At 34.0% G+C, this 12,148-nt stretch overlaps 1 protein-coding gene across 4 annotated transcripts in view; it reads left to right on the forward strand.

The window, feature by feature from the left end:
- The window catches only part of SMEK2 (SMEK homolog 2, suppressor of mek1 (Dictyostelium)), a 53,943-nt gene that overhangs the window by 24,836 nt on the left and 16,959 nt on the right, over positions 1 to 12,148 (forward strand). For all 4 annotated transcript variants that reach the window (XM_010841649.1, XM_010841650.1, XM_010841651.1 and 1 more), the window contains 5 exons: positions 1,015 to 1,131; positions 4,931 to 5,062; positions 6,681 to 6,783; positions 9,126 to 9,167; positions 10,929 to 11,087. In XM_010841649.1, coding sequence (XP_010839951.1) covers positions 1,015 to 1,131; positions 4,931 to 5,062; positions 6,681 to 6,783; positions 9,126 to 9,167; positions 10,929 to 11,087 — 553 coding nt within the window. The remainder of the gene's footprint in view (positions 1 to 1,014; positions 1,132 to 4,930; positions 5,063 to 6,680; positions 6,784 to 9,125; positions 9,168 to 10,928; positions 11,088 to 12,148) is intronic.

Genomic DNA, 12,148 nt, shown 5'->3' on the forward strand with positions numbered 1-12,148 from the left:
TCACAGTAATCCAAGTCTATGCCCCAACCAGCAACGCTGAAGAAGCTGAAGTTGAACGGTTCTATGAAGACCTACAAGACCTTTTAGAACTAATACCCAAAAAAGATGTCCTTTTCATTATAGGGGACTGGAATGCAAAAGTAGGAAGTCAGGAAACACCTAGAGTAACAGGCAAATTTGGCCTTGGAGTACGGAATGAAGAAGGGCAAAGACTAATAGAGTTTTGCCAAGAAGATGCACTGGTCATAACAAGCACCCTCTTCCAACAACACAAGAGAAGACTCTACACATGGACATCACCAGATGGTCAACACCGAAATCAGTTTGATTATATTCTTTGCAGCCAAAGATAGAGAAGCTCTATACAGTCAACAAAAACAAGACCAGGAGCTGACTGTGGCTCAGATCATGAACTCCTTATTGCCAAATTCAGACTGAAATTGAAGAAAGTAGGAAAAACCACTACACCATTCAGGTATGACCTAAATCAAATCCCTTATGATTATACAGTGGAAGTGAGAAATAGATTTAAGGGCCTAGATCTGATAGAGTGCCTGATGAACTATGGACTGAGGTTCGTGACATTGTACAGGAGACAGGGCTCAAGACCATGGGAAAGAAATGCAAAAAAGCAAAATGGCTGTCTGGGGAGGCCTTACAAATGGCTGTGAAAAGAAGAGAAGCAAAAAGCAAAGGAGAAAAGGAAAGATACAAGCATCTGAATGCAGAGTTCCAAAGAATAGCAAGAAGAGATAAGAAAGCCTTCTTCAGCAATCAATGCAAAGAAATAGAGGAAAACAACAGAATGGGAACGACTAGAGATCTCTTCAAGAAAATTAAGAGATAGCAAGGGAACATTTGAAATAAAAGCATTTAGTATTTGTTAAAGAAAATGATGAGAGGTATGTATTTTGATTCTAGTACCATGTCTAAATCCAAAAATATGTTTGCCATAGATCTGGGAGAAAAGAGGGGGTCAACATTCTCCAAGTAATCTGATTCTCCTTTTATCAGGGCATGGACGATTTGCAAGTCAGGTCAGCTGCAACAGATATATTTTCTTATCTAGTAGAGTTTAGTCCATCCATGGTCCGAGAATTTGTAATGCAAGAAGCCCAACAGAGTGATGACGTAAGTAGTACTGTTTTGGTTCCATGTGAATTATCTATAGAATAATATTTGCAGACTGTTGAGAGAAAAGGGATATAACCGTAATTTTAATCTCTTATAAAGAATAATTGGATTTCTAATCAGTTGTGACTTTGGCAAGCCCAGAATATATAGCAGTTGATGTGTTTATTGTTAAAAAAAAAAAATTCAAACTAGTATTGAGATAGATTTAGTGAATCTAATGAAATGTAACTCTAAACCCTTAGGTCAAGCACTTTTCTAGTATAACTTAGAAGTTGCTCTTGCATGTTCAGATGTGTCTGTTATTTTAGTGGGGATGAACATTTAAATATGAAACCAACCACTACAAAAATGCTAAACTTTCCCCTTAAACTATTTTAAAGACAAAATGAACATATGTTCATAATGAAGTACCTTTATGTTAAATATGTTAGTGTTAAGTAGAAAATAACTAAAATTTAATAATGTTCCTTCTTAAAGAAGGTCTAGATTCCCAATGCTAATTTGATTCTTTTATGTTTTTGTTACTGTTGAATTAATGTCTGTTTAGATTTTTGCATTCTATTTTTGTTAGATATTTCCAGTTTTTTTTAAGGCAGTTTTTAGAATCAGGACTAATGCTATTGTTCAGGTAGTAGGAAAGAAATAGAAGAAATATTTTGTATTAAGTATATTTTAAAGTTTAAATGATGCTAAATCTGACTAAAGAAATACTCAGTGTGTTAATTGATTTACCATGTCACTGTTGATATCATCTTAGTGTCATTTTTACAAAAGGTAACTTTGAAACAAACACATCTTCATCCTCAGTGATGCGTGGGATTATGAGCATTCATCATAAAATCTCTCAAACCTAGTAACTTAGAATTCTTAATTTTTAAATCTTTTATTTATGTTTTCATGAGGAATATTTCCTTGTTTACATTTAACTGATGCATGAGGCATGGGGAAGCAGTTACTCATTCTTAACATTGAAAAGTCCCTTTTTAATTTCTCTTTTTCTTGTAGTCACAGTCTCTAGTCTTTGATTTCCCTGAATTTTCTGAGGTCTAACAATTTTCCAATTTAAAATTTCTGTTTACATCAAAATAAGTTAGCCCACAAATGAAGCTAAATTATTTTTTCTTTAATTTCCAGAATTGAGAAGTCTACATGCTGAATTCTATGTTAAATTGGTGGTAACATTGAAGAAATAACTTAGCTCTGTATTCAGTGTGCAGTTAATGTTTTGATGCTCTCTCAAACGCACAACATTCAAACTTTTCTTTCTAGTACTATAGAGCAGATTTGGTTTTAGCAACATGGATTACAGGATTAAAATGTGTTAAGATACAAGGAAATGTTAACATTTTTACTATAGTCATTATATCTATGCACAGATTCTAATATTTTCTTGATCTTATCAGAAAGTGTCAGTGCAAATCTGTCATGTAACTTTGTCATGGTTGCCACTTGACTAACAGTGACTGTATAAAGCTGTAGATGATAAAATATATCTCAGCATCTAGAAGTTAAAAAGTTTTTAAGAAACCTTGGAAGCAATGGAATAAAGTATGTTCTTTGTTTCCCAATCAGAAAATAGGGAGGCCAGCCGATTATCTGGATAAAGTTAATTCCATATGTAGATACCCAGAACTTTCCTTCTGTTTCTAATTATTTTCCTCTGTGGCTAATTATTTAAGAATTGAAAAATTCTTAAACCCACTTAAATGTACTTTAAAAACAAAAGTATGTATTTCTAAGAATACTATGACATTGGAATGTGATAAAACCAACAGAAGTATTGTTTCTCTAAAACTTGATTTAGAAACTATTATACCAAGGCTTTGAAGCATCTTCCAGAAGCTGTAACTAATCTCACTCATGCTATTTAGATGAAGGATGGCAGACTTTTCTTAAAGGGCCAAAAGGTAAATAGGACTTGGTGGGTCCTTTAGTCTCTGTCGCAGCTACTCAACTCTTTCTCTTTAGTATGAACCATCTATAGATGATTTGAAAATGAATAGGTGTGGCTGTGTTCCAGTAAATGTTTTATTGTAAAGCTATTTACAAAGTGAACAACCAGTCAGGTAGTTTGGTAGTTTAATGACCCCTGGCTTAGACTCCAGAATATTGCAAGTAAATAGTGGTGGCATTTGGAAGCTGGTTCTGAATTGAAGTTTCTTTTTTTTTTATTATTTTATTTTATTTTTAAACTTTACATAATTGTATTAGTTTTGCCAAATATCAAAATGAATCCGCCACAGGTATACATGTGTTCCCCATCCTGAACCCTCCTCCCTCCTCCCTCTGAATTGAAGTTTCTAATTGCAAAGCTTCTCTGATAATATAAAGAGAAGTAAAACTCAGAGGTCATGGTAGTAAAGCAACATTAATGGGATAGGAGTTATTAGGCTTCTCCTAAGACTACAAATTTAAGAGAGTGTTCTCAAGAGTAAATTTTGGTGACCTAGCGCTGGAATAATGTCCCTGTGGTTACTCTTTAATGGCCTATTTTCAGATCAAGTCATAGTGTGACATCCAAAGAAGTAATTTTCCTGTTGTTTGTCTTAAATCTCCATTATTTTGCTGTAAGTTGCTTGATCATGAGTTTTCTAGTGTGATGAATGCCATTGTTGGAGAAGCAGATTAAGGAAAATTAGATTTGTGTTAACCAGAAAAGAACTATACCATGCAGTTAGAAATGCTGGCTTGAATTTTGAGAGTGGTCTGACTTAAATGACTGCTGAATTTTAGTTCCATTGGAGAAAACAGCATGGAAGAGTTAAAATAAGGCCGCTTACCTAGCTAGTTATTAGCTGTACTGCCGTTAGAGGCTTGGTCCTTTAATTTAGCTGTTCTTCCTGTTCATCAAGTTTGTTAAGAAAATGAAGCCTGTTTTACAGACAGTGAAAGTGAAAGTCACTCAGTCGTATCCAACTCTTTGCAACCCTGTGGACTGACTATACAGTCCATGGAATTCTGTAGGCCAGAATACTGGAGTGGGTAGCCTTTCCCTTCTCCAGGGTATCTTCCCAACCCAGGGATGGAACCCAGATCTTCCACATTGCAGGTGGATTCTTCACCAGCTGAGCCACAAGGGAAGCCCATTTTACAAACGACTAGCTTATAATGCTGGTAATGCTTTTAGCTCATTGATGAATGTTAAATCATTCATTATATTAGGAATTATTTGTTCATTGTCTCAGCACATTGTTACTTTGAAGTGGGTTTAGTCATGCATTATAGGTAGATTAATTTTAATTGTTTGCTGAGGTGAGCGTACTTCTGGGATAAGACCATTTTGCTATTCCATATTACTCTCCACAACATAATCTCTAGCCACATGGTTAATGCCAGTTTTTTAGAAGTTGATTTTTACTTAGTTTGCAGAATCCAGTAATTAATACTAATAATAATACCTAACATGTATCATAGGGCTCATCTGTTACCCATCTCCCAGTGTCTTTCATTGTCTGGTGTCACCAGTTGTAGTTTCATATATTTTGTCAGTGTTTTTTTGTTGCCGAAATTGAGAATACGTTAGCGAATAAGAATTGCTGGTAAATGACTTTGCTTTCCGTTGCCTATATTGATGATATTGTAAGCTATTGTGTGCTCTGATTTTTGTTTGGTTTTGAGTGGGTTTCTTTTTACTCTAGTATGTTTATAGAACTTTGAAGACATGAGGATTAAAAAGTTTAGATAACTTCATCCATTCTTTTTTTTTTCCTTCCTGTATGATTCTGATTTTGTTCTTTCAGCTGGTGTGTTTGTCTTATATCGAAACCAGGTCTCATAGAAACCTGTTTTCTTCCAGGATATCCTTCTTATTAATGTAGTAATTGAACAAATGATCTGTGACACTGATCCTGAGCTAGGAGGTGCTGTTCAGTTAATGGGACTTCTTCGTACTCTAATTGATCCAGAGAACATGCTGGCTACAACTAATGTAAGAAATTACTCTGCAGTAGAAACATTTTGGTCTAGTCAGTTTTAGATGATTTTATTTATACTAAGTTATGTATAAATACATAAATTATATGTAAATATTTAAATTTTGAAAATTTGTACAATTTTGAAAAGCATTCAAGCATTTGTACACTCAGTATTCGAGTAGCGGTAATACTCCTCTAGCAGTTATTTTTCGGAGAAGGCAATGGCACCCCACTCCAGTATTCTTGCCTGGAAAATCCCATGGACAGAGGAGCCTGGTAGGCTGCAGTCCATGGGGTTGCTAAGAGTCGGACACGACTGAGCGACTTCACTTTCTCTTTTCACTTTCATGCATTGGAGAAGGAAATGGCAACCCACTCCAGTGTTCTTGCCTGGAGAATCCCAGGGATGGGGAAGCCTGGTGGGCTGCCATCTAGTGGTCACACAGAGTCGGACACGACTGAAGTGACTTAGCATAGCATAGCATAGCATAGCAGTTATTTTTGCAGCAAAATACAAGATTGTAATCTGCTAAAATCTTGGTAAAATGCTAGCACTTCTATTTTTGTTTCTTGGCCTCTGTATGTTAGCATCTTAAAAATTAAAACAGCAATGTGAATATAATTAACACTACTGAACTATATATAAACTTAAAAATGGGTAAGATGGTAAATTCTATATGTTTATCACAGTAAAAAAGAAACAGTATGTATCAGATTATGTTAATTGCATGGTGAAAGGTGTCATTACCAAAAAAGGACTTAAGGAAATATCACAAAATATTATTAGTGGTTATCTCAAAATGCTTGAATATTTCTCCTTTATAGAATTCCTCAAATTTAGGGAAAAAGTATGTTTTCAAATCATTACAAGTTTATAGAGCCAATTATATAAAAAATAGTGGTCAAAAAACCAAAAGGCACTATTCTCCAAATTTCCAAGTAACAAATTCTTAAAGCTATTTTAAAAATATCTAAAATCTATACCATTTCTAGTGGCCTGGTAAATTAACTTTGTGTTTGTTCAAATTTGGATACGTTGTGAAATCTGGGCTTTCAGATTTTAAGCGGTTAAATTGTTCTTGCTGGTGCTAAGTCGCTTCAGTCGTGTCCGACTCTGTGCGACCCCATAGACGGCAGCCCATCAGGCTCCGCAGTCCCTGGGATTCTCCAGGCAAGAACAGTGGGGAGTGGGTTGCCATTTCCTTCTCCAGTGCATGAAAGTGAAAAGTGAAAGTGAAGTTGCTCAGTTGTGTCCAACTCTTTACGACCCCATAGACTGCAGCATACCAGGCCTCTCCATCCATGGGATTTCCCAGGCAAGAGTACTGGAGTGGGTTGCCGTTGCCTTCTCCGTTGATAGATTTTTCGTTGCATTTCAAATCATACTCGTGAAGAAAATTATTTTGAATAATTTCCCCTGGAGAAACCTTTTATAATGCTTTTTTCCATCTCATATGTAATATAAAATAGGTTTGTCAGTTCTTCAGAAATAAGATTAAGGTGAATATAATTTTGTTGAGTCTTTCACAGTATCCTAAAGTATCTTATTTGTGTATGACTTGCACTGCTAATTCTTGAAGATGTTTTATTATAAAGATAATAAAGTTTTTATTTTAATTCTGTATATTTCAGAAAACTGAAAAAAGTGAATTTCTAAATTTCTTCTACAACCATTGTATGCATGTCCTCACAGCACCACTTTTGACCAATACTTCAGAAGACAGACGTGAAAAGGGTAGGGCCTCTTACTTACCTGCTTATGATTTCTGTTTTAAAAGATCAAGATAAGTATTAAAGCTAATAACAGTCTCTTTACTTGATGCTTTTTATGACAGGGAAATTATTACTTAAAATTTTAACCTACAATACAAAATCATGGTTTTTGTAGAGAAGTGTGTACAAAATGTGGCAGAAAGTATTACACCTTGAGGAAGAGAGATGTGAACACTTAGCAAAAGAAGATTGTTCCCAGTGTTCTTAAGAGTTAATATCAGAGTGAGTAAGTGTAGAAAGTATATTGCCTACATTAGAAAATCCAAGGGAACCATCATTTTAGAGTTGGCAATACAGTAAAAAATGCTTTAATTTCAGAACATAAGGATCAGAAGTTTTAAAAGTTGGTTAAAGCAGAGAATAATAATTTTTAAAAATAAACTGAACGTTTACTTTACATGCTGACTCTTACTGATAGTTCGAATAGGGTCAAGTCCTTTTTTGTTTTTGTTTTTTTTCTTTTTGTGTGTGTGTGTGCATGCGCGTGTGTGTTAGTCGCTCAATCGTGTCCAGCTCTTTGCTACCCCACAGACTGTAGTCCACCAGGTTTCTCTGTCCATGGGATTCTCCAGGCAAGAATACTGGAGTGGATTGCCATTCCCTTCTCCAGAGGAACTTCTCAACCCAGGGATCGAACTCTGGGCTCCTGTATTGCAGGCAGATTCTTTACCATTTGAGCTCCTGGAAAGTTTTTTTTTGTATATGGGTTTTCTTTAATTGTGGTGGCTCAGACGGTAAAGAATCTGCCTGCAATGCAGGAGAACTGGGTTCAGTCCCTAGGTTGGGAAGATCCCCTGGAGAAAGGAGTGGCTACCTATTCCAGTATTCTTGCTTGGAGAATTCTGTGGACAGAGGAGCCTGGCAGGCTACAGTCCATGGGGTTGCAAAGAGTTAGACACAACTGAGCAACTAACATTGTCACTTTCACTTTCTTTTCTTTAATTGTATTTCCATATTGCATTCTTACATAAACAGCACCATAATTTATCAGCTATAATTTCTGGTTTCAGTTTATTAAAGTGGAGTAAAAACCGAAACATATTTTTTAAGCAATCTGAGTGTAGAATTCTGCTGTGGTTTTAAGTACTTTACCTTTAAGTGTTTAAGTATTCATAATTTTGTGCAACTAAGTTGAGTTCTGCTGTATTTAACTTAGCCATAGGTATTACAGTTCTGTGACATTTAATTAATCTGCAGTATTTAAATTATGTGGTCATGTGCCAAATATAACTAGCTAAAGAACTGACTCTTGGAGAAGTATACAGCTCAACTGGTGAAGTGAGAAATGTTGGGGGGCATAAGCTCAGAAAATGATGGTCTATCTGTTAAATCAGTTAAGAGGAAGTCAATTAAAATGTTTGTTAAACTAATAAAAATTGTATACCCTAGATAATACTATCAGCTCCACTTTTTAATTTATATCTTAGGAAGCATTTATGCATATGCATGACAGATATAAGAATGTCCTTGCATTGTTCACTGTAGGAAATGAAAATGTAGTATATTTGTACGGTGGAATACTAATTAGCGGTCAAAATAATTGAATTTTGATCTGTCAACTGATTAGTTCTCCAAAATATAAAATTGAATGGATAAAAAAAGCATGTCACATGTTTTCTTTCAGAAAGTTTCCATTTATATAAATTAAATGCATTTTTAGCTTTCATTTTTAAGTAAAACGTTTCCAGCATACAGAAATATTTAGATAATAGCATCACAGATATATATTTCCCATTGCTTTGTCAGTACTGACTTGTGCTTTTTCAGTTTTTAAAAAATAAATTATACATAGTTTCTTATGCATGCTCATTTTACCCCATCCCCATCCTTCAAGAAATGCTAAATTTGGAGTTTTTCACCCCTGTTTTTTATATTACTGTGACATGTATAATGTGGTGTTATTTTTCACAGTAACTTATTTCTAGCTTTCTGTTGTTACAGACAATGCTCTGGTATACATTATTATGTTCCCTTACATAAATATGCTCTAAGATGTGAACCTAGGAATCGAAACTTTTAGTATTCTTAATTTGTTTTAATTCAAAGCATAAGTGATTAATTGTTAAAATCTGTGTTATCTTATCAGAATATTTGATACCATCTTTTAATAATTGTTCATCTGCACCCAAGCCTCTAAAAAAATTGCAGATAGAGGTATAATATTTGACTGAAGCTCCTAATTCTTAATGGTTATTTTGCTGGTAAAATGGGGTTATGATCAAAGATGTGCTTTGTATGTTGTAAAGTGCTAAGGAAGTGTGAGGTATTGTTACTAAAGTCACTGATTTTAATTTTTTTTATTAGATAATGTAGTTGGATCTAACAAAAGCAGCACGATTTGCCCTGGTAAGTATAAATTCTTATTTTATGAACTAATGCAAATTGTAAGTTTTTTCCTATTCAGAATATAATGTACATACAGAAAACTAGGAAAGGTTTGTTTTCACCCAAAAAATCCAAAACTAGGTTTTTAAAAGAAAAAAAATTCAACTCTAATATCAAAGATGGAAAATCCATTTGAAACTTTGTTGGTTTTTTTTCCTGTAAATTTAGAGCTTATGCCCTGCATTTTTTTTTTTTTAAGAAGATTGAGTTGAGGATTAGTTCCTTCTTATTTTTTAAATAAATAAACTAAGGCAAATCAGTTAGGAAGTAGTCTTCATAACAGTCTTTCATACATAGATGTCTCATGAATCTGAGTATAAGCACTGTTATTTCTACTTGGAACATATGTATCAGGTATTGACCTGGTAATATGGAAAATATGCTGTGTGTACCTAAGCATCCTGTCTTTTCTACAAGGCTCATCAGAGTTCTAGGGAAGCCAGTTTCAAATAAGGAAGCAATTCAGAGATTGAATTATTAGATACATAGTGAGTGATTTCACGTCCTAATTTGGGAAAGTGAAAATAAGACATTTAATTTGTTGAAAAATCTTTTGTAAATAAAATTTGGGAATTGAGAAATTAAAGAGAATTGTTTTTTTTTTTTTTTTTTTTTAAACTTTACATAATTGTATTAGTTTTGCCAAATATCAAAATGAATCCGCCACAGGTATACATGTGTTCCCCATCCTGAACCCTCCTCCCTCCTCCCTCCCAAGAGAATTGTTTTTAATGGTAAGAAACTAGTTCAAATATTGACTGTGGTATTGGCTGTTATACTAATTAGTCTGGAGCAGGTAAAACTCTTTTTAGATTTATAGTAGAAAAGATCTTTGAGTATCAGAATTGTATTTTCTGTATTTGATGGTCATTCTTTTATTAAAAAGAATGCTGAAATTTCTTCCTGATAATATCATGTGATGTTCCTCAAAATATTTATGTGAAAAATAAAATAGTTGGACTAGATGATGTCAGTTTTTTTTCCTGTTCTCTAAGGCTTTGATTCCATAATTTCTTCACAGCTTAATGTTTTCTTGCTTAAAATATTTATAGTAGGTATGGATAATTATCTATATATTCAGTCTTGATATTCTAGAAGCAATTGTAAATCATTCCATGAGTATGTAAACAAAAGACTCTTGAGGAAGAAAAAACTGGAATATTTTAGTAGGCCTTTCATTGATATCATGATTTGATGTTAAAAAGATTATTGTCTTAAAATCTTGATACAATATTTTCCACTTGATATTCAAACCGCCAGAAATGTCCTTTTCTTAAAGATGTCTTTAAAGAAAGCATATTAATTTTTCTTGAGAAATTTGTGTTGCACCACTTTAGGCAAAAAGTTTAAGATATTTCCTCTTTACTATGGGGTAGATCCTTTTATAGACCCATTACTGTTAATAATGATAGCACATATTACAAAATCATTACTAAGAAAATCTCAGTGCAATGAAGGTCTTATTATCATGTTTGTAGATTATTATGTAACATACTTAAGTATTTTATATTAGAGCCTTAGAAAGTATTTGGTAGGTAAAACTACTAATACTTCTGGAGAGTCTACCTAATGAAAAAATAAAAATCTGGAGCTTCTTTAATTGATACAAAAATTAGGAGAAACCAGTTTTACTTTTCTTCTAAAATAAAGGATTTATACTTAGTATTCTCTTTGTCTAGATGTGTTGCAGTGTGTATTTTCATAGAATGATTTTCTTTGCAGATAATTATCAAACAGCACAGCTGCTTGCCTTAATTTTAGAACTACTCACATTTTGTGTGGAACATCACACGTATCACATAAAAAACTATATTATGAACAAGGACTTGCTAAGAAGAGTCTTGGTCTTGATGAATTCAAAGCACACTTTTCTGGCCTTGTGTAAGTAACAGTTTTAATGAACATTCTTGTAAAATGTCTTATGGAACAACATTTTTAATAGTTTTATTTAATATTTATTTAATAGTCTTTTATTTAAAGGACAAGAGGAATAGGTCATAGTGCTTCTCCCACCTACATATTGCTCACATTTAGATTCAGTTGTGATATAATACCATGTGCAATGATGTCACTAACAGAACCTCTCCTGCCATCTTTTACATCTGTTTCATCAAACTGTCATTTAGTAGTGACTCTTATTTTTGAGATATGGGCCTTGATATGTATTTGTGTAACTCAGGTTTTTTAAACTTGTAAAATTAAGTTATGGGTAGCCCTTAAGTAGACCTTTTGGACCAATAAAAATCAAACTTTAATGCTGATGTTTGCTCAAATGTGGATTTTTGGTACACTCCTTCTTTTCTTTCTCATAATTTCACCTGCAGATAGAGGTAAAGAAACCTTCTCTTTCAAAATAAGAGCTTTGTGGATTTTTTTCTGAGCATGAAAATCATAGTTAAACATGAAAATCATAGTTAAAATGTAAACATTTAATGTATAGAGAAGAGGTTAATCTCCCTACTACAACCTTAATTTTTAAGGCCTTAATAAAGCCAGTGTTAAGTGCCTGCACTACTTCTTTACCATTCCTTTTTCCATACCTGTGCAAATTTACATAAACATTCACACATGTATAGGTTTTCATGTTTTATTTTTATAGAAACATGATCATGCTAACACACATCTCAGCCCCTTCATGTTACTCTAGCTCACTGGATATCAGTTCAGTTCAGTCGCTCAGTTGTGTCCGGATCTTTTCGACCCCACGAATCGCAGCACACCAGGCCTCCCTGTCCATCACCAACTCCTGGAGTTCACTCAGACTCACGTCCTTAAAGCTCAACATTCAGAAAACGAAGATCATGGCATCTGGTCCCATCACTTCATGGGAAATAGATGGGGAAACGGTGGAAACAGTGTCAGACTTTATTTTTTGGGGGCTCCAAAATCACTGCAGATGGTGACTGCAGCCATGAAATTAAAAGACGCTTATTCCTTGGAAG

The sequence above is a fragment of the Bison bison genome, unplaced genomic scaffold (genome assembly GCF_000754665.1).
Source record: "Bison bison bison isolate TAMUID 2011002044 unplaced genomic scaffold, Bison_UMD1.0 scf7180017864166, whole genome shotgun sequence".
NCBI lineage: Eukaryota > Metazoa > Chordata > Mammalia > Artiodactyla > Bovidae > Bison > Bison bison.